Here is a 27,471-nt window from a genome sequence, read left to right on the forward strand (position 1 = left end):
TCAGCAGTGGCTGAGAAGCGGTGTGTTAATGGGACTTCCCGATGGAGCCTTTTGGCTGTTTCTTCTGCCTTTCCCTGTGCTGCTAGAATGAAAGCCCATCTATCTGACAGATCTTACTTTATAATCCAGCCTTCATTCTGTACACAGCTGCTCACAGTCTTGCCTGATATATTTGGAACTAGGCTTTGAGAGTTCCATTTTGTGTGCTTCTAATGTAGGGCAACTGGATTGCAGTCACCCCAGCCTCTTTGAAACCTGGGACAAGCAGTTCTGTTAGGACCTTGTAAAGCCAGAAAGCTTTCCTGAATGGCAAGGGGTTGTAGCTACCTGCGTTTGCAGTAAAAGCATTTTCAGCAGCTTTTTAGAAATGGGTGATGTTTAAATCATCTTTCTGCAAGGACCTGTGGTTTTCTTTGTGGAAGGACTGATTTCAATAATGGACTATACAGTGCTAACCCATGTAAATGCTACTAATAAATATTCCATACTGAATGGGTACAGTGGGTGCTCAGTTTCTAATCAATCTCGCGTTGTCCAGCAAAATCATTTGTTTGATTTGTTAGGAAGAGGATGGAAGAATACGTTTGCTGCCAGCCAATAATACTATAACTATATACTAATACAATATACGGCATATTTTTTCCTCAAATATTTCCAGCTATACCACTATGAGTTTTTAAAATGACAGAAAGTGCATGATTTTCCACATGGCCACGTGAGGGCAGAGTGCAACCTGTCTTCATGCAATGCAGAAGTACAACGCAATACAAAAACTTGGCGTAGAACGCTTCTGAGGGTGGCCCTTGCCCTCTTCTGGGTCTGACAGTGTATACTGCGGGATGACTGAGGTCAGCATCAACTACAGTGGCGCTCCAGTCAGGGCCCCAGACTGAAATCCAAGTCTGAAATGCCCCTGAATGCAGGTGTGTACAACTACCGAAGGCAGGGCTTGCTTCTATTCTTTGTAAAAGGCTAATGTTAAATGCAAAAAGTTGCCTAGATAAGGAAGAGAAGAGCAAAGTGTGGGAATCACTTGAATTAGAATATTATCCTGTTTTCCTAACATCTGCTAATCCAGACACTGGAAAAGGTGAGATCTGAGTAGAAGTATTCTAGTGGTTCTGGGAAGAAATCCAATGGGCCTTGGCATGGCTGTGGGATCTGTGTCCATAGCAGAGATTCTGCTTTTAGTATGTGTGCCTGTTTGGATCTGCCTTACTGCAAGATGAACTTCACTGTGGACTGTACTGACACCACCTTCGGAGGTCTCTGAGATGATACCCTCATGGCAAATACCACAATCAGTCAGAGGAATCCTGCTCCAGATAACCCACAGACTTCAGCGAGGAGCAGTGTGCCGTTGGAAATGGACCTCTGAATTTCAGACACTAGCCAAACGCCTACTTTTCAGAGCATCTCCGAAAAGCATTGTGATACCTTTCCCTATTAACTGACCATCCTCTCTCTCATGCCTGTCAAAGTGGAAGTGAAGCATGGAAAAGCATACAGTGAAACAAAATAAGTTGGAGGATGCAGACTAGGTCCAGGTCTGTGGTGGATGAGAAAAGATGTTAGGTGTTCATTCAGTAGCGTTAAAGAGGCTTTACCTACTGGCCAAAATCAATCCTTACTCAACGGGCACCAAAACCTCTGGGTGTGCACACGTTATTTGATGTTGCTGGTTGAAACCATGGTCTGTTTGGAAGTAGGCAGGAATAAGAAGAAACCACTGAACATGACCTAGCCTCCTGGAGCCCATAGTAATTCCAAACTGGCTTTGAGTTTATCAGCATGAATTTCTATTTTTTTGGAATTAAAGCAGAAGATGATCTTCCAGATGGGCACAGGGGGGCATAGTGCAGCTTGCCTATTACTTCATAAGTAACAACACTGGTTTTCACTCATTCATCGGTAACTGGAAGTTGCAGATTTCATTTATTTTCCTGCTGTCAAGACATATCCAAGGCAGCTAACTGTGTTTATCTCACTAAAAGAGTCTATTCGTAATAACTCTGACATGTGAGCAAGGACAACAGGAGATCTCATATCCCGATTGTTAGTTGGGAAAGCTATAAATGGAAAACAGTTCCTGCTTATGTGAAGCCAAATGAGTCATGATGAGAGCCACTGTCCAAGAAAAGTTTTTGCTCTGCCACCTCGAGCTCCCTGCTTTTCAGGGGAAGACTGAACTCCTGCTTCTGGGGCTAAGAGCGTAGGGAAGTGCCTTGTGTACAGAGAAGTGAACGATGACTCCTTGGAGTGGAACCTGAAATGTTTAGGTAGACTGCTCAGCATAGGTAATCATTGTCTGCATTTCCATCGCCATCAGTGTGGAGAAGAGTGAAACATTTTTGTTTTGGTTTGTTATAAGCTAGGAGTCTGATTCATAGTACATGCAGGAACTCTTGAAGGAGAGTTGCCAGTGCTTATCTTTAGGCAGAGGCACAGAAGAGATCATTTTCAGAGTGCATCTGCTGCAGTGTGAGTTGGCTGCCAGCAGAGAAAGCAGGTCCCACTTGTTGTTCCTCCCCAGCTGCACATTCCTGCCACTCCGCTTGTGTCAGATCTAGTGATCGTACAGTTGCAGGAGGAGTTAGATAAATGAGCTAATCCAACAGAAAACTACTCTGCCAAAAAAGTTGGCATGGCCAATTTCCCTGTGGCAGCACATGGCAGGGCCATTTGGTGGCAGCCTGAAGTTACTTCTCGTTACACGGTGTATGAAATCACAACCTAAGGATGTGGGTTTAGAGTGGGTTTGTCCAGTTGTAGCTGTGGGCTGTAGTGGGCAGGGTGATAATCCCATAGTTCCCATGCTTCTGGTCACACAGTTCCGCCCCTTGCTCTGTGACTACTGCTCCAACAGAAGACAGCTCACTTGGAGGGGAGAGGGTGGCTGAAATACCTGTGGGGAAAAAAGGCAGATGAATGCCACTGAGGAGAAGAAATGTATTTGTTTTCTGCTGATGTTCCCTCCGGCAAACCTAGTAGTCTGTACAGTGTGCAGTTGCTTGAAGTCATGTGCTGAAGGACACAGCATCTACAAGTATGAGTCTACTAGCGCTCTGACATTTGGTTTGTGTCCGTTAGATGAGGTGACTGAGACCGCCAGTGTGGATCGTAGCTTTGCATAGTTTACCTGCTTTTAATAATATTTGCCTCTGCCCTGCTGGATGTTGTGTACCACTCATACCAAAGTTTTGGGCGCTCTCTCTTTCCATGTCCTGAGCATCCTAAGTGGATTCTTCTCCTCAGCTGCCTCCTGAAGCATTCATGTCTTGCCACAGCCTATGAGCTGTGCACTGTGCTGCCTCAGATCTCCTTCTGGCTGCTCCCCTGGGGATCCGCAGCAGGCTGGGAGGCTCTCTGCCAGGAATCTCAGCTTCCTGCTCCCTTGCTGCTGCCCCTTCTGCGCTGACACTTGGTGAGCTCAGCTGGCTTTGCTCTGTCTTCACCTGAACCTACCGCTTCTCTGTGACTGAGGCTGGGGACAGTGTCCATGGTGCATGGTTCACAATGTCTAAAGGCTCAGGCGGGTATGGCATCCACAGCTTTTGCAGAGGGCAGCATGTCCTGTAACATCCAAGCTGTTGTGTTACGCACTCTACCAACCCATCCAATCTCATCATAAATGGGAAATCAGTTTTGATCTCCTTAATGATGCTGCAAATCCAGTTTCTCTAGTCAAACTGTGTGTTTCTGAACTGATGAGCCTGCTCTTGCAAAGGATCTGCTGTAAGCCAACATGTCTGTGGCAGGCTTCGCATCGCCCATCCTGAGACCAAGACAATCTGGAGCTGGGTGCATGCATAGTCGTCTGCATTGCCTTTCTGCCCATAGAGAGAAAAAGGCATTTTGGGAGTATGCTTCAAGTCACTCAAAGCTGGCCTTTAAAAATAGGTCAGATGAATTATACTCAGAAGACCCGTCTTCTCTCTGTTGTGCGAAGGGGGGTGGTCTAGAGCAGCAGTTTGGATGTAGACATCTATGGTGTGGCTGTCCCAAGAGCTGTGTGCCTGAAATGCTTCAAAGCATTGTGAGCTTTTGGGTCAAGCGTTGAGGGCACTGGAGGAATCCTGTCTCTGGCCTTAAAAGACACATTTCCAGAGCATATTTAGATAGCTATTGTTAAGGTTTTCAGTGGCACGGGCTGAGGAATCCCGTTCCTGAAAGAATGTCAGACTTCAGCTTTGACATCTCCAGTGTTTTAGCTGGACATATGCTACCATGAGAAGCAGGAAGTGCAAGTGGCAGTGTTGTCCTCAAAGAGTCTCTAGAGGCAGTCCCACCTGCAGCCTGATAGATGCTGCAAAGGCAGAAGTGGCTCCTTGCATTAAGATCCCCTTTTCTCTCTGCCTCCCTGAGGGAAATAATTGTGCCTTTGACTGCCTAGGTGATCCACCACCCATCATGAAAGATGAGTGTCATCACTCAGGGTGTTAATGGTGGCATCACATGTTTTGAAGATGTGCTAACAAGGAAAAGGAACAAGCTGATTCTTCTGTGTTTAATTTCTTCCTGAATTTGTGTCGTAGGTATGAGAATAAGCTTCCAGGATCCCAAACTATGTAAGGTATGCATGGAGTGACTCCACAGCGTGTTTCTGTGAAGAACACAAGAGCTTTTGTAAAATGATACAAGGAAGATAGATAGGTTTTTGATTAACCCTAAACACTTGTGTATGCAAATATTAAACTAGGACTAATCCAAAATCACTTATAATGCAAGTCATTTAAAAGGAGATCTTTGCTCAGATCCCCACAGAAGTTCAGGTAGGAATAAAAGGTGCAAATTGGGGTTGACTCCATGAATTTCAGATTTGTTAGCAAATGTCTGCTTCACAACATCTCCAAAATAGACGGGAAGCTGCCTATAGGCAGACTCCTTGCAGGTCAGGCTCTTATTAATGTTCAGAGCTTCAAGCTGGCACCCTCTCAGACACATCTTGGAGAAGCTAACAGTGAATTTTGTTATGTTCCTGTACCACGTCACCAACTTGCACCAGCTCTTGTCTTGCCCTTGCCATTTGAGGTGGAAAATTGTGCATTTTGACAGAAGGGTTGGATGGTGTGTTTTTTGTCCTGCTCCTGAGGAGGGGAATGGACAAGTGTGGAGCCAAGCCCAGGAGAGAGCTGGAGCAGGGGAAGGACCTGGACAATGTGCTTCTGCTGGCATTTTTTCCTGGGGCACTGGTGCTGACTATTCTTGCAAACCTTGGTTCTTGTGGTGCCTAGTGCCTAGCTGAACTGTTTGACTCTGATAAAAGGCTGCAGAGAGTATGGAGGCCGGGTCAAAAGTATAGAAAAAGGGGTTTTGAGAATCCAAGCTTGTGAGCAATGCTTAGATGTCCTGGGGTACCTCCAGTGTTACATGAGAGGGTCAGGTGGGAAGAGATGGGACCTCCATCCTGGAGAAGTGAGGGAAGGTTAGACACTGCTCCTGCAGTCAAGGGAGTTGTAGTTTGGGTGTTTAGAGGAGACCTAGTGTCCTTGCTGAAGCAAAGTCTTCTGATGCATTTACTGTGTTATGCCAGTCTGCACCGGGTTGTATAACGTGGTCATGCCCATTATCAAAATTATAGCATGTTCTTCCCCATCAGGGTTAGAAGTGATAAGCAGGGCCAGGGGAGTAGATGCCACCTTGGTGCGGACTGTAACATCAAGCCTCTTGATTGCTTTTCCGTGCCACGGCTTCCCCTCTCTGCCTGCAGTAGGAAGCTTTTATTGGGCTCAGTCACGATACTGATCTCCGCTAACCATCGTTTTCTTTCTCGCTGGTGCTGCCAAGCCTGTTCTTATCCTTCCTACTATCAGTTTTAATTAGAAAACATTACACCCCACAGCTTGGTTTTGTGATGGATGCCAGGGACGTCACCAAGGCAAACCAAATAGGATGACCAGCAAACTTAGTTAATGAGTAGAAGACTAATGATCTTTTTAATTAGCAAGTGTGCAGGTGCAAGAAGGTGCAGTGAGACATGCACATTGTGACAGCAAAAGCATGCACAGAGGCAGCAGCTGAGCACCTGAACTTGTCCCTAATGGAGCACGCCCTTCTCGTGCTTCCTTGGGCCTTGTTGTGTTTCGTGCCAGCCAGGCGAAAAAGGTCCACATGAAATCAGGTACAACATCTGAAACTCGTTTTTATTTTCAATTGGGGAAATATGGGCTGTTCTGCTCATCTCAGACCACTATGAGTGAGCAGTGTTGAGCTCTTTTGAGTGAAGCAGAGACGGGGAAAGGACAGCTGTAGTCACTCTGGGGGATCTACAGGCCCTGCAAGAGACAAGCCCCAGGCTGACGGGAGCCCTGGGTAGACGATACTGAAGGTCTCTGTGCTGCATTTTACAGAAAAGGTGGAACCAGCTCTTGCCACATCTCTCTGCAGCAGGAGTTTCCTGTTGAAGGATGGGATGTGCAAACTGGTTCAAAAACAGTTTCCCCAAGTCCCCTTTGGAAGCACATCTATGAAATAAATTCCTTTGTGAATACTCCAGAAGGGCTGTCACTGTTCGTAATCCAGAGGGAGAAATCCCGCAATATCCTGCTAGGCTTACAAAGTGGTGCACAGCCCTAGGGAGGTCTCGCTGTGTTCATCACCCTTGGAGCATGGTTGGCTCCATGCAGTTGAATTGAAGGGTTTGACGCTGCCCTGAGTGGGGAAAGACAGAATGTGCTGAGTTCTGCTCTGCCTTTTGCCTGAGATGTTTCTCTGGTGAGAAGGGGAGCTGTGAGGTTGCCCAGGCTGTCACAGGTCTCAACTAGCAGCTGAGAGGTGTCTAGAAAGCTTCCTCAGACCCATCTGAATGATAACTTTTCCATTTCTTCAGCTTCTGTGTCCCCTGCGTGTGCCAAAGCAGAGGAAGAGCCATGGTTGGTTCTCTGGCTGTGACTGCTGCTGCTGGGCTTGTAATTCTCATCGCTGGCCCAGAGCTGTAGCTGCACTGTCCCATGAGGGCCTGAGTGTCTTCTAGTGGGCACTGTCCTCTGGTCCAAAAGGACATTGCAGCTCAGGTTAGTGCTGTGATTTTAGCTCACGTGCTGTCATATTTGCTTCCCCAGTGCTGCAGGATAATAGGCTGTCCTTGACTTTGGGCGCTACGGCTTTTCTTGACCACTCTTGGTATTTGCAGAGGACGTCATTTCTTTCACCGTAGTCCCCATTGTCCAGGCTCTCGACTCCTGAAAACGAGCCAAGAAAATAAGGTTCTGAACCATTCCTTTGCATTCTTTTTCCTCTCCCCTGTGATATTTTAACACTTTCTCCTTGTTTTGCAAAGAAACTTGACCTACCATGTAGCTTGTCAGTAATAACCTACAGTTCTTCCTACCAGCCTATAAACCATACACCGCCTGCATGGAAGCGTCTGGCTGTGGTAGGTAACCATGCCTTTTCTGGCTGGTTTTGCCCCTTGCCCTGCAAGTCGCTAGATGGTTTTCTGCTAAAGAAATTATGAGTTCTTCCAAGAACCTGTTGGCACCATAAAAGACCAAGCATTTGGCTGCTTCCTGTGCCTGCTCGTCTCATGTTCAGAGAGATCTTTGGAAACCAGAGAGCCATTAATTACAGACCTAGTGAGATGGGTTAAGCTCTCCTCTCTTCTGACAGAGATCTTCTGAAGGGCTTCTTTAATGGCTCTGTCAGATGTTTCTCCATTCTTACGTGGAGCAGTTAATTACTCATCCCATGTAATTTGCCCACTAATTTAGTGAGTTCTTCCACAAGATACGCAAGATACGGTGGAAGGACGTAAGCCAGTTGAAGTTCCATGATGCCTGGCGTTTTCTTCCTGCTCTAGCTTGGCATCTGGCAGCAGCAAGGCTTGTGGAGGTCTCAAGAAAGGACTCTTCTTTCCAAAGCACTTCTCTCCAACCTTTGAATCCCTTTAACTGAAGTCTTTGCTAGTCCCACAGGTATTTTGTGGTGGTTGGTCCAGTTTGCATGTCATCCATCTGCACTAGTGCCAGGCAGTGTTAGTGTCTGCTGTGGGGCTTTGAATTTTTATTGACCAGAGTGGATAGCTGTGCACCGTTAATAATTTGTCTGCTAGCTCTCATTGTCTAGGTACTGAGGGAATCACTGAACATCTTGGAGTGGATTTGCTTTCTCTTTCCCAAATGGAGGTTTTGATGCCTTCCCTCTCTTCCAGCTCAGCAATCTGCCCTCCGAGGAAAACCCTGGGTGCACTTTCCCAGTGGCCTGATGTGAGGCCCACTCTCTGGATCCAGCCGTTCATTGTAGGGTGTTCCAGCACCCAGTCGGGTCCATATTGCAAGTACCCACTGAAGCTGTGCTTTGGGGTAGTGGGCAAAGAGGGGAGATTGCTGTGGCCAGCGGCCCTGAAGCAGACTGGCCACGTTCCTGTCGCTCAGAGCTGCAGTTCATCCAAGCAGCTGGGCATGGAGACATCTCCGTCATTAGTTTTCCATGGCATCATTCTACTTCAGCGAGGTAGAGAGAGTAAGTGGCTTATGCTTAGGCAAAGTTCAGCAGTGCTGAACTGCCCCCAATCCTGCAGGTCCCTATTTTTCACAGATGGACTAACTTTCCCATATGCAGGCGCAAACTTGAGAGGCAGCAGCCGTATCTTGACCTTGTAAGCGCTGCATCAATATGGCAGAGATTGTATTTCCTGAGGCACCTGTTTCTAGCCTAACGTATTTCCTAGGAGTTGTTTGGGAGATGTCGGCAGCTCCTCAGAAGCTCCTGACTTCTGACTTTAGTACTGTAGGAGTCCCTTGCCCCCCTGAGCCCTGCATCCAAGTCCCTGGTCCTTTGAAGCTCAGAATATTTTCTGTATGCGTAGAGGAAAGTGAGCTCAGCTTCGTGAGTTGATGGCAGGGGGGTCCGTAGCTGCAGCTCAGCTCTCAGGCAGAGACGTGGCTTCCTTCAGGGTCCAGACGTCAGAGGCACCTTTGGTGGCCTCTGTGTGTTCAAGCCCCATAATTTCCGGGAGGCTGCTGGTGGGGCCCATTATCTAGCTGCTCTTCTCATCCCTATTGTGGAATCTGCAGCCACTGCACATTTGTATTGGAAGAGCCTAGGTTTGGGGGATGATTTTAATTAGCTTGAGTCTCAGCTGGGACATGGAGGCCTCTAGAGTGTGAAGAGGTCTCCTTGGAAATCATCAGAGCAGCAGAATCAGATATGGGTGGCCTGTGTTTAAGGAAAGGACCTGCATGGACCAGCAGATTTTTCTTCTAGATTGGTAGTTAGCAAGACGGAAACAAGCCACAGTGCTGGTCTGGCACCTCCCAAACGCTTGGGAGTGTTTGCTCCTCCCTTGGCAGCTTTCTTTCTCCTCCCCACCCCTAACACTGGTATATAAGGCCCCCTCAGAGCAGCCTCTGCACAACACATCCCACTCCAGCGAGACAGACAGCAAGCTGCACCTCCAGTTCCAGCACTTCTGCTCTTGGCGAGAGTGAACCCGAAGACCTTCAGCATGGGTAAGAAATCTGCAGTCTCTGCTCAGCCTCCAGCAGCTCAAAGCTGTGTAGCATTGGTTTGCATCTTTGCATCTTGCTCCAGCCACTGTCTTGGGGCTGCAGACATTGCATCTCGAAACTCAGTTCCACGTGCAGACTGGTAGGTTTGTCCCTCTCCAGCACTGCAGAAAGGAGGAAGGTGGGGCTGAAGTCTGGTGTTGTGTCTGACTGATACAGAAGGTTCGTTTCCTCTAGTCACTACCCTGGTTCCAGGGGCTTATTTGTGCCTTGAAAAGCACCTTCCATTTGCCTGTAGCATCTGTGCTGAGGAGAGCCTCCCTTTCTACTGGGGAATTGTCAGGGAGACAAGATCCAAAACTTACTTTCTCAGCCTTACTTTCCAAAACTTCCTTTCCAGGCCAGACCTTTAGACCTGGTTATTAGTGTAAACTCTCTGTCCCTCCCAGTCAATGGGGAGGGGATCGCTGAGGAGCTCAGAAGATACAGAATAGAGCTGAGCAGTGGTTTTATCTGTGAGCCAGCCCCTGGTGGCTCTTGAAGGAGGATTCCTGTCTTTTGTCACTACTGCAACAAAGGTAGATGCTGGTCACAGAGGACCCCCTTGAGAGCCAGGGTGGGAGAAGGTCCATCTGGTGGGATAGAGCCTTTTGAAAAGACATCCTTAAAGGAGGTGGAAATCTCATTTTCTTCTCTTCTTCTCAAATCAGACCAACGCAGAGTTCAGTACCAGACGTACGTAGCCTGCCCGGAAGTTGTGAAAGGCAAGTCTTCTCAAGCGTGTTCGGAATGCAGGGCATTTGGGAAAGAGCTCTTCTTTTCCATTCTGACAGATTCATTGCATGTCTTAACACATTTCTTTTTTGATAAAAAGATCCCAGAGAGGAGCTTGCATACGTGACCTGTACCTACAGGGAAACAGGCATCGACCAACCTGACTTCCTGGCCACCATTGATCTCAAGCCCACATCTCCACACTATGGCCAGGTACCTGTGACTAGACTCTGTTCTTCCTGGACTGAGCACTAGCTGTTGGCTCCGTGCACCATAACGTCTCTAGATCCGGCACATTTACGCTTTCTGCTGTTCCCTGTATGCTTGGCTCCAGTTGAATCATCTCCATCTCTGTGTCCCTGTGGACATGTCAGCTGTGACCCACTTCCCAACTCATTTCCAGAGGATCTTGCTACTAGCAAGCATTAGAGCCCATGCACTGAACCACCCTGTCAAAGGCTGTTCAGCATGCAAGATGGTCTCTAGTGACAGATGGGTTCAGAGCAACCAGCGCTTTTGCAGAGTTGAGCGTGTTTCTATAACACTTCAAATTAAGAGGTGTTCTGTTATGCACTCTACCAACCTCTCTGCTCTCATCCTAAATGGGGAACCAGCACCTGCCTGCCTCCCAAGGCTGCAAGTCCAGGTTATCCACATCAACCGTATATCTCTGAACTGATTAGTCACATATAGACTTTGACTTCTCCACAAATCTGCACCAGTGCAGGGAGCAGTGTTATCCTCACTAAATAATTGCTTGCATTTAGGTCCCCTTTTCTCCCTGCCTCCCTGAGTGAACTCTAATTCTTCTTTTGACTGCCTAGGTGATCCACCGCCTGCCCATGCCCAACCTCAAAGATGAGCTGAATTGCGCGGGGTGGAGTGCAACAAGAAGGAACAAGCTGATTCTTCCCTGTTTGATTTCTTCCCGCATTTATGTGGTGGATGTGGGTACACAGTGCCGGGCTCCCCAACTGTGTAAGGTATGCCTGAGGTGACGCCAAGACAAGTTTCTGGGAAGGGGTTGGGAGCTGGTGCTTCTGGAGTAAGAGACAGGGAAGAAAGGTTCTCCTCATCTTCTCTTCCATTCTGATTTTAAGACCTGGGTCATGTTTCCCTTTCAGCTGTTTTCTTTCTAGACCAAGAAAGCCTTACACAGGATCTGGTCCATGTTTCTGATGATCATTTTGTTGCTTTCTCCATGTCTGTTGCGAGTAAGGAATGTCTTCTAGCTGAAAGTCATGTCATACCTGTGCATGACCCCCACCCGAATAGCGAGGTAGACAAACAAGCTGTCACAAGTCAGGTGTTGCTGCATTCATGCTTGTGTAAAGGAGAGCTCAGAGGCACCTCTGCTCCTCTCTGAAGAGGAGCAGGGTCTGTCAGGTGTGAGTTCCTGGGCAGAAAGCACTTCCTGCAAGTGTCAGAGAGTTTCACAAATCTCAGGTGGCCAAAGGCTCTGCCAGGATATGTGAAATGAGCTGAGCAATCAGGGGCTTAAGTGTGTATGTAAACTTTTTTCAGATGATTGAGCCGGTGGATGTCTTCTGGAAGTGTAACAAGGGCTACCTCTCTATAGTTCATAGCCTGCCTAATGGTGATATCCTTATTTCCAACATGGGAGATCCAGCTGGCAATGGAAAAGGTATTTTCCCTGTAATCATTCCAAGAATGTGATTCTTATTAGAAAAATAACAACCCTAAAAACTTCAGACTTTCAAAATTTCAAATAGCAAACACAGAAGAACTCCCAGTCCTTCTGTGCTGATATAAGAGCAAAACCCATCCACAAGCCTGAGGTCCAGAGTGAGGACGTGAAAACTAGTGATGGAGAAAAATCTGGTATCCTCCACACATTCAGCCATTTAATCTACCATTCAGCCATTTAATCTTAGTTAAGGGTTCATCCACAACCACTTGAGAATGGGGCAGTGGTTGAGCCCTGCCAACACAAGTATCTTGGGCCACTGAATGCACACTTAGGTGAATATTAAGTTGGGATCATTTTTGGTTCCAAACCCTTGTCCTTAGCCCATATGGAAAGCTGTAATACACATCATTTTGCCCAACAAAATCCGCTTGGTAGAGCCTTTGCAGATGAGTACCTCAAGGAAGAAAATCTTTCAAAGATCATGCTTGACCCTTTCAGTGAGGCTAATGCACAAAGCATGATATCAGTTTGGAAGTGGAGTATGTGATCTGTTGTGCTTTTCTTTCTGTGCCACAGGTGGTTTCATTGTCCTGGATGGAGAGACGTTTGAGCTGAAGGGGAACTGGGAGAATGAGTGTGGAGCCCCCCCCACCGGGCATGACTTCTCACTCCGGCCACGCCACAATGTTCTGATAAGCTCTTCTGGAGTCGTCCCCAAATGTGATGGACCTGGGTTTAATCCAGATTACCTGGGGAAAGGTGAGGGAATATAGGTGCAAATGATTTGGGGAGGATGCCTTTGTGATCAGGGAAAGGATTAGTGCTGCAGAAAGGGGGCAGGCCAAATTCTCCCAGAAAGGCCCATTTTACAGGTAGTGCAATGTCTGTCCTTAAGAGCGGCCGATCCCAGTCCTCCCCAACTGTTCCCTGAACTACTCAAATTCTTCTGCTGCTCCTGGCTGCGGCTGCTGTGGCTCTCCCTGTCTGTTAGTGTTCTTGGGAAAGATTAGTCTACAGGGCTAGCACCACCTCTTCTGACTTGTTTTTTGCCTTTGACCTGAACTCAGGGGTCTTTGGGCGCCGCCTGAATGTGTGGAACTTGTCCTGCCGTACCCTCATCCAGTACTTTGACCTGGGGGAGGATTCTCTGCCCATGAGTGTTCAGTTCCTCCACAACCCCGATGCTGCCGAGGGATACGTCAGCTGTGCCCTGAGTGGTGTTGTCTATCGCTTCTACAAGGATGAGGCAAGTATTGTCCCAGCAGTCACAGGAAGTAATGCGAGATCCAACCATCACAACCTACAGGGTGATGTAGAAACTCTGAAGAGAAATTCAGGGTTGCATCCTCCTGCTGTGTGTATGATCAGAATGAATGGAGACTCTTCATGTGGCAGCTGCACTTCTCCCATCATCTCTGAAAGGCACTGGATGGGGTTTTTGTTTGAACATCTTGGAGATTATTTAGAGTGGTGAATCCCAGCCTTGCTGTTGGTGTCAGAGGGTGCTGTCCCTAACTGTCTCCTTTTAGCGGGTGGGCCTTGTCTGGCGGCAGCCTTCCTAATGCAGATTTGCCTACCTGTGTGTGTGTGTGTGTGTGCGTGTGTGTGTGCAGTGAAGTGTTTTTGCACAGAAATGCTCAGAAATGCCCACACTGTAGTGTTCCTGTTTCTTGTACAGAGAGGCTGCTGGGCAGTAGAGGAGGTGATTAAGATACCAGCAAAGAAGGTGAGGGGATGGATTCTCCCTGAGATGCCAGGTTAGTGTGCCCTGATTCAAGATGAGTATGTGGGTTTTTTTTCTTCTGTTTGTTTGGGTTTTTTTCCTGCAAGAGCCTTAGGTTGTGCAGCCTGGCAAAGCCTGCTCACTGACCCTCAATGCCTTACTGCATAAACGTCTTGGAAGGGTTGTCTGAGCAGCTGAGTGGCTGTATACACCTCCAGAAATATGTTGCTTCCCCAGCTGGAGTCTGTTCCGCTGGGGCAGGTTTCCTGTAGTGGACTCTCTGCATACGGAATAGCAGGGAGAGGTGTGAGCTGTGGCTCCATGCAACACACTTTCTGCTGGTGCTGCCTTATCGCTATAGCTCTTTGCTTCTCTGTCCCAGCTTTCCTAGCCAACCTCCTCATCTCGCTGGATGACAGGTTTCTGTATGTCAGCAACTGGCTGCACGGAGACATCCGCCAGTATGACATCTCCGATTCCCGCAAGCCCAAGCTGGTGGGACAGGTAAGCCAGCACCAGAGAGACTTCCACTGTTGGGTTCCTTAGCAGTATCCAGTGGTGGTTAGAAGACAAGGCAACATGTCTCCCTGTCCCTTGCTTACAGGTGTTTGTGGGAGGCAGTATCTTCAGAGGTGGGCCTGTAACTGTGTGTAGAGATGAAGAGCTGAAGTGTCAGCCGGAGCCCTTGGTGATCAAGGTGAGTTATGCGGCCTCTTTCCCCTGCTGTGTCCTTTGCAAATTGCCTCTGCTCTGCTAGTTCTCTTCCCAGGGTTCCTGGGGGCAGGTCTCCATTGCAGCTGCCAGTGTGTGTGCCAGTGACACTGCAGCGTTTAAAAGCCTGGCCTGGATGGTTTTAACCTAGCAAGCATGGAAAGCATAGGAGTGCAGTGCAGTCGCACAAGATTCAGGCCGGTGCTTTCTGAGTAAATTTGCCGGTGCCCTGGCATGTGGCACAGTCCATGGTGAATTCTCTGTAGGCTTGTGCCTTGCAGGGTTCCTCGCTTGGGCCGAATGGGTTGGAGCTAGCTGAGCCATGCCTGCCAATGCTGTGATCGCACTGCCTGGCCACAGCGAAGAATTCCCTCGTGTCCCATCCTAGCACAACAGGGATTTTGCTGGAGCATAGTGGCAATGTTCTCTGCAGCTGAAAGAGATCCCAGTTAACTTAGAGGCTGCAGGTTCTGTCTGTCAGGTGAACACGCTCCTTGACCAGGGGAGAAGTTCAGCTCTGCTTGCGTCAAGGAGAGCCCTGCTCCAGTGTCCCTGCTAGGAGGAAAGCCAGCTCTTCTGCTCTGCTTCTCTGCTCCTGCTTTTGCTTCTCTGCTCAAAGAACGAAGCCAGTAGAGTCACTGCTCTCTGTTGTACCTTCAGTGCAAGAGAGTGCGCGGCGGTCCTTATAAAATGCAGCTGAGCGTGGATGGCAAGAGGCTGTATGTCACCACCTCCTTCTACAGCACATGGGACAAGCAGTTTTACCCGGATGTGGTCAAGTAAGAAATCTTTGGGAGGAGGGAAGTTGCAGTGTTGTCCCCCTGCATGTGCAGTCAAGGCCCATTTGCAGGGCTTCCCTGTTAGCAAAGGGAGAGGTGCCTCATCCAGGGGGCTACAAGGACCCATTTGTGGTTGCAGGGAGACAGATCTTCCTTTCCTCATGCCCACAGCTTATTTGTGTTGAACTACAAAGGCAGCTGACTTGCACACCTCACCTGGGCAAGGTGAACTGCTCCCTGCGTGGAGTTGCGGTGCCACGGTTTTGCTTGGGAGAGTGTATGTTTATCAGTGTCCTCTGCAGCACGAATCCATCCGTGGATCTCCTAGAGCCAGGCTAGGGCTGTGCTGCAGTATCTCCCAGTGTATCCACCAGAGATGTTTTTCTTAGCAAAGCTGATGGTGATCTCCAACACAAAGGCAAGCTCCAGCCTGTTTTCACATCATGCCTAGTAGTTTACTCACATCCATTGCGGATTCAGTAAAACCCCTAAACACTGGTGCATGCAGCTACTGCAGCTGAGCCTCAGCTGTGTTCTCTGCAGAAGACAAGGTGTTAAAGAGAAGGCTTTTGCCTAGATAGGGAAGAGAAGAGTGAAGTGCGGGGATGTCCTGAACAGAAGCATGGTTTCCTTGTCCATAATATCTGTTCTCTTTTTCCTTTGCAGGGAAGGCGCTGTCATGCTGCAGATTGATGTGGACACTGAGAATGGTGGCCTGAACTTGAACGAGAACTTCCTGGTGGATTTTGGGAAGGAACCCTGTGGGCCCTGCCTTGCTCATGATATCCACTTCCCTGGCGGAGATTCCACCTCCAATATCTCAGCCTAGGCCCCACGTGGAAGAATCCCTTCTCTCTCTCCTTTAGTGCAGGTGTTAAAAAGAGTGTCGGGTAACTGGGTAGGGGGTCCCCATTCACTGCTGGAATCTAAATTCCTGTTAACATAAGCTACAGAAGCTCTGCCTTGTTGGGAAGGTTTGGTTCGGGCAGACCAGTGAGCAAAGTCACGTGGCCCAGGATTAATCTTGCTGGACTGTGTATCTGAGCAGTGAGTCCAGGCGCCCTTTGTGTTCAGTGCAAGGAAATCCCTGGGCATGACTCAGAGCCCAGCGTGCTCGCTCGGATACAGAGCTCTGCAGCACACGCTGCCTTTCGGCAGATGCCTGCATACCCACCATTCCTTGCTTCCTGGCTACAGGCCTGTCAGAAGGCTGCCCTGATGTTTCCAGTCTGTTAGCTATTGCTGTATCGGAGCCTGATGGGAAACCGATGAATCCTCTGTTGTGATTCAGAGTTTACTCACATTTGAAAATGAAGGCAGAAGAAAGTCAAGCTTCCACTCCATTGGAGTTACTGTTCTTCAGCCAGGTCATTCCTGAATAGTCTTCCCCTGGCACGAGAACAGTTTTGACTCGTGCGCCAAGTGGTTGGGCTGAGGTTGGGCCAAATGCGTTAGAGCTGGAGGAGGATGCGTATGAACTCTGAAAAGAGGTGCCTGTTTTCTGACACTGCTTTGTACAATGGCTTTTGTATTCTCCTGCTTTAAACACTAATAAAATTGTTCTTGGCATCAGCTACATATTCCCATGTCTTGTTTCACTGAATCTTGCTATATTGTTTTCAGCAGTGGTTAATGATGAGGTCAGGGTTTTGGAAATCCCTGAGACAGGAATACTGATTGTGCAAGAGTGTGTTATTCTTTCTGAAATTGAAAGGTTGCAAAAATTAGGATATAAAGAGCAGTTAGTCTTTTATGTATTTGCCTTCAAAGGAAACACCCTCATTTACTTCCTTCACACTTCACATGGACAAACGTTCTGCTACAGCTCTCCTGTGCACGCTTATTGCTCCCAGGAGAAAAACAGGCCCTTCTGGAGAACAGTTTCATAGCTTCCTAAACAAGGTGTCAAAGAGGGCTGGGAGAAATTGCCCTCTGGGGTGTCCTTTTCTCCCCATTGACTAGAGAGGACAAAGTTAGATGAGAGTTGCAGGTGATGCACTTCGGTTGAGAGGGATCCCAGGGCCACTGCTCTGCCTGGTCCCACTCACATGAGTGTGACACCCCATTCTGATGCTCTAGGGCTCTCGGTGACTTCCTCGTTTGAGGGGCTTCTCAGCTGATGTCCCTGGTGTCGGGGTGCTGGTGGTGGGGTGGCTTTGGAATGAGCTTCATCTCCCCTTCCTTTGAATGTCTACAAAGCACATGTCTCACTAGAGTTGTTGCCTTCTCTTTGTTGGCTGGAGGGAGAGTCTGAACAGCAGACAGCGTTACGTCGGCCTGCGGTCCAGATGGCAGGAGTTAGATGGGGTGAATCCACTCTGGAAATCTCTCCCTGTGGTCAGGCCGGGCCCTGCACAAGTCCACACAGGGAAGTACTCACTTGCCCAACGGTCTGCTGTGCCTCATGCTATTGACTGACCACCATCTCTGACTTGCAGGTGGTCACACAGCGAGGCAAGGACACAGGCCGGCCTTGAGCCTCAGCTGGGCCTAGAAGATCTTCAGGTGCTTCTTCAGCAATGCTGCAAAGGTGACTCAGCCCCTCCTTCAGCAACACGCAGTCCAGTTGTGCTCTGCCCAGGCCGAGATGGAGGAGGGCACATTTCTTCTGGTAAGAACAAACTCTTCCATCCTCTCGATGGCCTGTTCGCAGGCATTTGGGTCCTGGTTTCAGTATATCAGGGAGTGTGGGCCTCTCCTTCCCCTTGTGCGTGAGTTGTCCTGAGGAATGTGAAACGCGGGTGCAGCTGTAGCAGTGTGAATGTGCCTCGCCTTGCCAGGCAGGGACTTTGGGTGGCTGAAGTGGGATGCTTCGCCTGGTCCCTCTAGCGGTTATTTGGAAGATATGTGTCTCCCTGCATCCTTCAGTTCCTTTTTGGCATTCAACAGCTCCCCTAAACCATGGGAACAGACACCACTGGCCTCATCCCTCTTCCCGGAGGGAATAGCCCCATTAAAGCTATCTTGCCTGAACTGCAGCAGAGACATTTCTATGGAGGTGGACTGGAAGCTGCATACGGGGTCTAGGTCCAGCTAGGCTGTTGTTTAGCCACACCTTGACCTTTGTATTTGTGTCCTGGGGTCCCCAGGAGAAGAAGCCTGCCCTGGTCAGAGGTATGGTGTGATACAGAGGGATGTAATGACCCCGTGCAATGTGCATCTGTGGTGAACTGAACTCCACAGAGCTTGGCATGGTGTTGGGCTTTGAACACAAACCCAAGAGCCCAAGCAGGCGAGTGCGGGGCAGGGAGGCATTGAACAAATGACATCGCTTTATTTGGTGGCCATCTCCAGGTCCTCTGGGCACACTCTTTGAGCTGGCTGGTTTCTGAGTCTACAGCTGGGCTGAGCACGATTGGTCAAGGCAGCAACTTGCCTGCAAAGACGTGCCTGCAAAGGCCGAGCATCCACTGCACAGCCCTTACCTGTCAAACCAGCTGACGCCCAACTTCACAGTCTAAAGCAGTAGCCGATACTCCAAGTTAGATGTGTCACGGGGAAAACTGTTGCATTGCTTCTGCCCTCCTCCCCGCCAGCAGATTAACATCCCACAGTAAACATTCATCATGCAGTTAAAAGAAACCCAGTCCTCACTTTTCATTTTAGTTTGTGATTAACATAAATCTCATAAAATTACCTCTGTGGTTGGGAATGTAAGCGCTTGCCCATCTCTCAACAGGGGCAACCCATCAGGTCCATGGGAAAATCAAGATAGTGCTTCTAGTAAGGGATTAAGAGAAGCAGAAGAGCCTGCTTTCTCTTTATGGCTAAAAGGGTGTGCAAGAACATTTGCATTATGCAGGGCAGCCACAGCCTGGGAGCCTCCCTGGGAGGGAGGAGGCTCTGACAGCACTGCAATAGCTTCCCTCGATGTTTTCAGTGCTGTAAGAAGCTACAAGGCTGCCCTGGTACCTTCCACACCCCTAAGCAGGTGGATCCTCCCCTCGATGTCCTTTTTCCTCCTCCTCCCCATCCAGCTCCCTATATATTTGAACCTCTGCAGAGCTGCATCTTCTCGCTCGACTTGTCCCTATCAGGCACGATGCAGGCAGGACCACCTCTTTCCACTCCTCATCAGCAGCTGACACCGAGCTCCAGCACAGGTAAGAAATCTCCTCCTTGACAGCAACCTGCTCTCAAGAGGAGAAAGCTTGGGCCTGACCAGTGACTTGCTGTCTGCTGGCTGTGGGCTCTGTTCTGGAGCCCTGATAAACTCTTCTTGAGCTGGGTGTTGCAGGTGTGTTACTGTGACACCCAGACAGCATAAGGTTAAGGAAAACATGGGGCTGAATGTGCTGTTTTCTCTAGCCAGGAAAGGGTTTCTTTTCTCAAGCTACTAAAAGTGCCAGGAAGCGTTTAGGTAGCTTGATGATTAAAAGCCTTCTGAGCTATTCTCTCATTTATTCATCTGCAACTTTTACTCGTTGTACAAGCTGTACACTCAGAGGTACCACGGCAGGGAGTCTTTGGTGCAGGGTTTGGGTTTTCTGCAGGAGTCATTTAAGGGAAAAGGTGGAGAAAGCTGGAGGGATGGTTTCTTAGAGCTTCAGGTGGTAACATTTCCTTGGAGGAACGAGGACCAATACTGGCGTCTTATGCTTTTCACAGAACGCACTGACTTTGGCAACTGTAGGAGAAAAACCTTAAAAAAAAAAAAAAAAGAAACTCACTCAGCAAAGCTGAGTCGTACAGTTAAATTGGGGGTTTTACTCCCTTTCCTCAAGCCTGCCATGACAAATGGGGAAAAGTTAGCCTTTTGGTGGTGGGGTTGTTTTGTAAGAAACTCTCCCTTTCTTTTGTATTAAGGACAGTTTTCTCAGCAGCTGTAAAGCCCTTTGGAGAATATGTCAGGCAGGGTTCAAAGCACCCCAGAGACACCCACAGCAGTGTGATGGGGGCTCAAGGGCTTCAGGGACCCCCAGGACAGCGTTAGGGGCTGCTGAGGAGGCTGAGACCGTGAGCGCTGAATCACTTGGGTGGAGTCAGGGCCCCTCTTACATGCAAAAGCTTTGCATTAATAGCCCTAAACTGAAGCACAGCAAAGTGTGGCTGTCCCAAAGACGGTCAGGAGGAGCCGTGGAGCAGAGCCCAGGGGCCAGTCCTCTCCTTCCAAGCCCCTCAGTGAGGGGATGCTGTTTCCCTGCCACAACGTGTGCAAATCAAAATTAGCACACACTCTCACAACATAGCCCTCAAAGCATGCAGTCAGACATCTACATCTGAGCTCAGTTCATCAGTCCTGGTGAAGTCCAAGAAGGACTTACCTTCTCTGACCATCGCTTGCTTTGCCATGGTCTCTAGAGGGCTGGTCATGTTATGGATGTGGTGGTGGACAGTGGGGGGTTGAGCACTCGCCGAGCTAATCCAGAACTCTCTCCATTTGGGGGTGCTCCCCTTTTGGGGGTGTGGGGGGGCTCCTTTCCACAGAGCAGGAGTGTGTGTAGCTCTTGCCGCAGCTATCGGGATGCGGGGCTACCACCTGGACCTGCGGTTTCTCCAGCAAGGCACCCAGAGCTGGTGTTTCCGTTGCAAAATGGGCATTAAAATAACTCGGTGTCATCTAATTTTTGCTCGGTTTTGTTTTTCTCCATGCAGAAAAATGTGGAGCATGTGGGCCAGGCTTCGCCTCCCCTCTGGATGCTATGAAAGGTAAGTCTGAAATCCAGGGCACCCAAGGAAGAGCCCTGAGCTAGCTGCAATTTAGGCAAACATTAAAATAATGCTTTCAAGGGGGCATTATCAATTAAATCCCTTCTCCAGGGCTCCCAGGAAGTGTTAGGAAAGCAATGGTTTTGCTTCTGGCCTGTCCTGGGGCTGAACGTCAATTGCGTAATGACAGCTTGGTTTCAGAGCAAAGCCTCTTAGGTTTCATGATGGCTTGGGATGGCTCAACTTGCAGCAAACACTTGTGGCTTTGCTGTGCAAAACCACATTTTTAAGTTTCTCACAGGCAGTGGTACCATAACAGCCCTTTGACACCACTGCTGGGAGCGAAACCCATGTGGATGTCCAGGGAACAGGCAGGGCTGGGGAGGAAGGGGAGACCATCCGAATTTCTCCAGAGTCCCTCAGGAACATGGCAGTACACTCTGCTCCTGATGGCTGGGATCACAACACGACAGAGCCTCCTTTTATGAAAACCAGCCTCACAGGCTGCTCCCTCAACCATTTGTGCATTTTGCCTGAAAATACCTCCTCTACCATAACTGTGTTGCCTCCCACTACCCATCCCTTAATCCTCTTCTCTGGGGTTTAGCAAACGTGCCCATGAAACACTTGCCTCTGGCCTTAGAAAGCTCTGGAGCTTCTTTCCAATTACTCCCAAACTTGCACGATGAAGCATCTTTAAAGAGTCCCCCCGGGGGCGAGGGCACTGGGGAAAGGCCTGCCTGCTGCACTGCAGAATGGGCATCTCACTCTTTTTGTGGCCACATTTTCCCAAGCTCTTTCAGGATGTTCTTCCAGATTGGTTCCTTCTTCTCCAGGGACCTTATGACCCAATTAGGTGACTCTTGCTCTCAGAGACTTTCTACCTGTCAGGCAGCTTCTGCCTGGGGCTGAACCTGCCTGACACCTCCGTTTGGTCCCACAGTGGGAGCAATACCGCCTGCTAATCACGGACACACCTTACACCGATGCTATCTCGGTAGACAGACTGTCCCAGGGCTCTTTACTGGCAATCTCTGTGTTCCCAGCTGGCTCCCTTTTACATATTTCACTTCTCAGTGCAGTCCTTCTGGAAGGTCCTTGCTCTGTTCAGATGGTAGGACCCAGCTGTGACTACATCCTTGGGGCTGAGCTGCCCTCTGCCAAGCGAAGACTGTTGTGGTCCCTCAACACCTCTTTGCACTTGCCTACTGAGCTCATCCTGAGACATCCTGGTCCATGGTTCCCATGCCTGAAACGTCCATGGAGCAGGCAAACGAAAGTGAAGAGCTGAGTCTTTAAAACATCCCTGGGTGCTGGCAGGGCTGGACCGCAATTTAAATTAATAGCAAATAGCACAAATCCCACTGACTCTGCTACTCTGACAAATTCCCTCAGGACTTTTGAGGTTCAGGCTCTACCTGGTTGTGTTGTGGCTCTGAGTAATTCTGGCATCTGCAAAGCTCTCCCACGCAGCCAGCGGTGGGATCGGCTTCCCGAGCCGGTGGCGATGAGCTCCTCAGTGTCTGTCGGATGCCTTGGGAAGGGGCCTGGGATGTGAGCTCTTGTAAAGGCATCATGTCGAAAAGCCAGCTAATAGCTTTGATCTGCCTCAGATCAAATCTGAAGGGGCCAGTTCACCTCTCTCCTCCTCAGCATTTCTTAGACCAGTCTCTAGTTCTTGCTTTGGTGGTACTTCATCCCGTGTACAACCACGCGTGAATAACACCTCCCCAATGGCAAGGCAACCGTGGGGGCCCGAATGCCCTTTCTTGACAGCTAGGCAGCACTCGGAGCAAAGCTATTTCGTAATACAAACTGCTGATCACCCCTTATACCGTCACCCAAACAGGAGGAGTGCGTGCAACACCGCAGCGGCGGCTGTTCGGAGATGAGGAGTTGAGGTCGAGCAGGCTCGCGAGCAGGGCTCTCCTGCACCGCTGCATCGTGGTAGATTTGCACCACTCAGTGCAACTCTACTGGAGTTACTGGGATTTTTTGCCTTTGATTTCAGTGCTGGCAAGCGTTTATCTTAGCCCTTCTCATGTATTTGTAAAGCTTCTCCTGGACCTGTGTAGATGTGATGGAAATAAGACATGACATGGTTTCATTTGCGGGACCAATAGGACTGGAGAAGGGCTGGCATGTCCTCATGGTCATGGGGCAATCCCAAAGCCATGGCCTTCTCAGAGACTTGGAGGCTATCTGAAGATCCAGGATCCAGAGATCCTTTCCGAGAGCAAGAACATCCTAAACCGACCAAGCCCAAATCCCCACGGGGCAGCCCCCTCCAAAGGGAGCACAGCCCAGCACCTCTGGCATGGTGGAGACCTGCACATCCAACTGCCTGCGTGTGCCCGAGGGAGCACGCCAGCTGCCCGCAGGGAGATCTGGTCTGGCCAGTGACTCCTGTGAGGCTTTTTTCCTGCTGGACGTACTTTCTGCTGATGCTTAGCCAAAGTTTCTATGCTGACAGGTCCCCGGGAGGAGATTGTGTATGTGCCCTGCATCTACAGGAACACCGGGAGGAAGAGACCAGACTTTCTGGCCACTGTGGATGTCAACCCTAAATCCCCGCACTATTGCCAGGTACCGAACCCCTTCTCTCGCTCTTAAACTGGCCTGGCCAGGTGGCAGCACACCAACAAAGAGAAATATTTCAGTGCTTGTCCCTCACATTGCCCAAAGTTGCTGGCTCAGTCCTGAAGGCTGATGCCTGCCTTGCTCTTCCCAAGACTCTGAGCCTGCCTGTGCTTAGGAAAACTATATAAAATCCCCTTTACAGCACAAAGATCCCTTGCACATCACCGCTCACCTCCGTAGGGTCAGGCTTGCCCGAGGCATCCTGACGCTTTGGCAGATGCCCCGAGCTCCCTGGCCGAGCTGCGAGCCGGCACTCTGCAGAGGGAAGCCTCATGCATTCCTCATGCAGCCAGGACTTGGACTTCACAGGTGATCCACCGCCTGCCCATGCCCAACGTGGGCGACGAGCTGCACCACTCGGGCTGGAACGTCTGCAGCAGCTGCTTTGGTGACACCACCAAGATGCGCAACCGCCTGATCCTTCCTAGCCTCATCTCCTCCCGCATTTATGTGGTGGACACAGGAACCAACCCGCGAGCTCCCAGGCTTTATAAGGTACCTTAAAGGCAGCACCAGTGCATGTTAATGGCTAGAGGACGGGGATCATGGCTTCCTGCTGGGGTGATGGCTTGGTGAAGAGGCTTTGGGGTACATCTAAGAGCTTGGCAGAATGCTGACGTCTAAATGGCAGTGCCTGAAGGCTGGGGAAGGTGGTTGCTCTCCCGCTGATGTGCTAATGGTTGAGTTCTTCATCGAACTCCTGGGGACAGCCCAAGCTGTGATGGTGCATGTGAACTTCCCTGCAGGTTGTCAACTCCGAGGATGTGTTCTGGAAGTGTGACCTGGGTTACCCGCACACCTCCCACTGCCTGGGCAGCGGGGAGATCATGATCAGCACACTGGGGGACCCAGCAGGCTACGGAAAAGGTGCTCTTCCTCCTATAATCCCCCAGGAGAGGATGCCGTGGCGGGAATAACACCCACACCCAACAGCTGTCCTGGAGACCTTGTCCAGGACTCTCTGCCCATTTTTCAGACTGCTCTGAAATGAGTCAGTCTGTTTGTTTTACAGCACTTAAGCTGCTAATCTGGCTGATTTCCTCACTACCAAACATGCTTTTGTTTTTGCATCAGGCGGTTTTATTCTGCTGGATGCAGAGACTTTTGAGATCAAGGGGAACTGGGAGAAAGGAGACAAGACGCCTCCAATGGGTTATGACTTCTGGTACCAGCCACGCCATAATGTCCTGATAAGCACTGAATGGGGAGTCCCAAAATGCCTAGGATATGGATTTGACCCAAATGATCTGAAGAAAGGTGAGAAAACATTTGTTTAAATACTCCGAGAGAGATGCTGAACAGGACTTCAGTAAGGCCAGACTTCAGTCTGCTGCCTTTTCTGCTGCTCGTGAAAGCTGAAAAACTAAAGGGTGTAGATAAAATTGTCCAAGACAGTTTGTCTGCAAAGCGAATTTCACACCAGTTCCCAGAGATCACATAGTTTCAAAAAAGAGAAGCCCAGCCCAGTTATTGTGAATACTTCCATTGCAAATTGTAGAAGTTCAACCCAAGATGGTCCATAAATGCTGCCATCGAGCTGCACTTAGTGTTGGATTTTGGCCACAGTGATGAAGGATGGAGCCCACCAAAGCCCAGCTCACCCCCAAAGTTACACTGCCCTTCCCAGCTGCCTCCTGGTGAGATGGTTGCCCAGCCGGATGCTGGGCACCTTCACTTGGCTTTTGCCAAAGCCCAAAATTAACTGCGCGTGCCAAGATGACAGCTCTGCAGATGGCCTGTCCCTGTCCCGGGCTCGAGACCCTCCGCCTCGCAGGTCCCCTCTGACCCCGCTCTGTCCGCCCCCTCGCAGGGCGCTATGGCCGCCGCCTCAACGTGTGGGACTGGACCACCCACGCCTACATCCAGGCCATCGACGTCGGGGAGGACGCAGCGCCCCTGGAGATCCGCTTCCTCCACAACCCGGCCGCCGCTGAGGGCTACGTGGGCTGCACCATCAGCAGCGCCATCCACCGCTTCTACAAGACCGAGGTGCGCGCTCCCGCAGGGCGGGGGACGTAGGAGACAACCGAGTTGGTCGAAAAAGTCGAAAAGATGAAAAGCCGGGTCCGTGTGGTGGTGGCTGCCAGTGACGTGAGCTGAGCACCACGTGTCCCATGTTAACGTCCTCCACAGCCCGGCTCCCGCGCGTGCAGCCTCCCCGTCCTTTGCAACAACCTGTTGGCAGGTTGCTGTAAATGCACACAACCTCCAAAACTTTAGCTGGCTTGGGATAATCTCACCAGGGAACTTGTTCTGGCTGGCAGTGATTCATGCTGCAAGGATTTCCTTAAAAGGAGATTTATTTATACCTTCGTAGTGGGTTTATAACAGCTTAAGCAGCGTCGAGCCAATATTCTTGGCAGAGTTTGTTGTGTGTAATGACAAACTGTGTAAGCAGAGAATACCTTTCAGCGAACCATCTAGGCCAGCTGAAAAATTAAGTTGTCAACCCCCAAAGCCCTTTGCCGGATCCCGGAGCCTCTGCTCCTGACGGCTCTGCAGAGATTGGGGTTTCTGCAGGCAGCGAAGCAGCTGAGCTGCAGCCCCGGTGACAAGCAGTGCTGACCACAGGGCGAGGAGCACTGCCCCTCACCCGGCCTCCATCCTCACGCTGAGCTCTGTCCCGTGCCTTCTGCAGCAAGGAGACTGGGCGGCGGAGAAGGTGATCCAGGTCCCCAGCAAGAAGGTGGAGGGGTGGCTTCTCCCGGAAATGCCAGGTCACTGTGCTCCCGTGGTCCCCACCGGCGCGGGCTTCATTTGCCGCCGCTCGTTTCATGACTCCGCCGTGCCCTCCCACAGGCTTCATCACTGACATCCTCATCTCGCTGGACGACAGGTTCCTCTATTTCAGCAACTGGCTGCACGGGGACATCCGCCAGTATGACATCTCCAACACCCGCGAGCCCAAGCTGGTGGGACAGGTAGGCCAGCGTCGGGCTGTCTCCTGCTGCTTTTGCTCTGGCAGGAGGGTGCGATCACCCCGCTCCGATCTCCTGGCTGCCCCCCGGGCTGCCCAGACCTTGGCTCTGCTTCCAGGTCTTCGTGGGAGGCAGCATCAGCAAAGGCGGGCCGGTGACCGTGCACGGAGACGAGGAGCTGCAGAGCCAGCCGGAGCCGTTCGTCATCAAGGTGAGTTGAGTTGTCCCCCAACAGCACGTTGCCATCCATGTCCCCCACTCAGGCCCGGCTCCGCCTGGACCGACATCGGCTGGGCACCCGGAGGACGCCGACTCCATAGATCCGTGAGCGCCGACTCCGAGCCAGCGCAGCGGGTGGTGGCAGTGCACGGGCGGGACCCCCAGCTGGGGCCTCTGCTGTGCCAGGTCCCCAAGAAGACCCCGCGGGCGGGTAATCAGGTGCCAGCAGCACGTCTTGTTCTCCGTGTACTTCCAGGGCAAGAAGGTGCCTGGGGGACCTCAGATGATCCAGCTCAGCTTGGACGGGAAGAGGCTGTACGTCACCACATCCCTCTACAGCGCCTGGGACAAGCAGTTCTACCCCGACCTTATCAGGTAGGAGACGGCGCGGGGAGCCGATATTTGGGTGCTCATGAGAAACACGCCCAAGCGTTGACTGCCCGGGGCTGGCGGACAACTAGGTTCAGACACCAGCATTTGGGCCACCCCCTCCGCACGGCTCATCCCGAATCTGGGCCGAGACGTGCCGAGAGGAGCCGCGCAGCCCCGACGGCCCCCGTCCTCCCCCCCCCCCCCCCGCCGCATCCGCTCTCTCGTCCCGCGCAGGGAGGGCTCCGTCATGCTGCAGCTCGACGTGGATACGGAGCGGGGTGGCCTGGCCGTCAACGAGAACTTCCTGGTGGATTTTGGGAAGGAGCCGGAGGGGCCCTGCCTCGCTCACGAAATCCGCTACCCCGGCGGGGACTGCACCTCCGACATCTGGGTTTGAGTTCCCTGAGGACCGTGCGGGCGGGGGGCACCGGCGCCCTCCGAGCGGCAGCGTCCCGCGTCTCAAGAACCCGAGAAATTTCGTACGCGTCACGCAGCAAACTCAGGTTTCAAATAAAACAGCCAAGCTGTCCCCTGCACCTGTAGCTGGCCTCATTTCTAATTTCACGCTGTCCTGTGTTTTCAGGAGCCA

General features: G+C 50.6%; 2 protein-coding genes across 2 annotated transcripts; both read left to right on the plus strand.

Moving 5' to 3' along the window:
• Positions 1–619: 619 nt before the first annotated feature.
• Positions 620–16,656, plus strand: LOC112992077 (methanethiol oxidase-like). Its single transcript, XM_026114949.2, has 12 exons — positions 620–9,449; positions 10,157–10,210; positions 10,321–10,433; positions 11,045–11,203; positions 11,745–11,865; positions 12,448–12,630; positions 12,939–13,117; positions 13,550–13,628; positions 13,977–14,098; positions 14,199–14,291; positions 14,966–15,084; positions 15,751–16,656. The coding sequence occupies exons 1-12, from the start codon at positions 9,446–9,448 to the stop codon at positions 15,911–15,913; spliced, it is 1,389 nt and encodes a 462-aa protein (XP_025970734.2). The 5' UTR covers positions 620–9,445; the 3' UTR covers positions 15,914–16,656.
• A 2,375-nt stretch (positions 16,657–19,031) lies between these two features.
• On the plus strand, positions 19,032–27,424 carry LOC135323561 (methanethiol oxidase-like). Its single transcript, XM_064504420.1, has 12 exons — positions 19,032–19,187; positions 20,680–20,733; positions 23,207–23,319; positions 23,683–23,868; positions 24,120–24,240; positions 24,448–24,630; positions 25,184–25,362; positions 26,012–26,090; positions 26,173–26,294; positions 26,410–26,502; positions 26,767–26,885; positions 27,117–27,424. Exons 1-12 carry the CDS (start codon positions 19,127–19,129, stop codon positions 27,277–27,279), a joined length of 1,473 nt encoding a protein of 490 aa, XP_064360490.1. The 5' UTR covers positions 19,032–19,126; the 3' UTR covers positions 27,280–27,424.
• Positions 27,425–27,471: the final 47 nt, after the last annotated feature.

The sequence above is a fragment of the Dromaius novaehollandiae genome, unplaced genomic scaffold (assembly GCF_036370855.1).
Source record: "Dromaius novaehollandiae isolate bDroNov1 unplaced genomic scaffold, bDroNov1.hap1 HAP1_SCAFFOLD_32, whole genome shotgun sequence".
Taxonomy (NCBI): Eukaryota; Metazoa; Chordata; class Aves; order Casuariiformes; family Dromaiidae; genus Dromaius; species Dromaius novaehollandiae.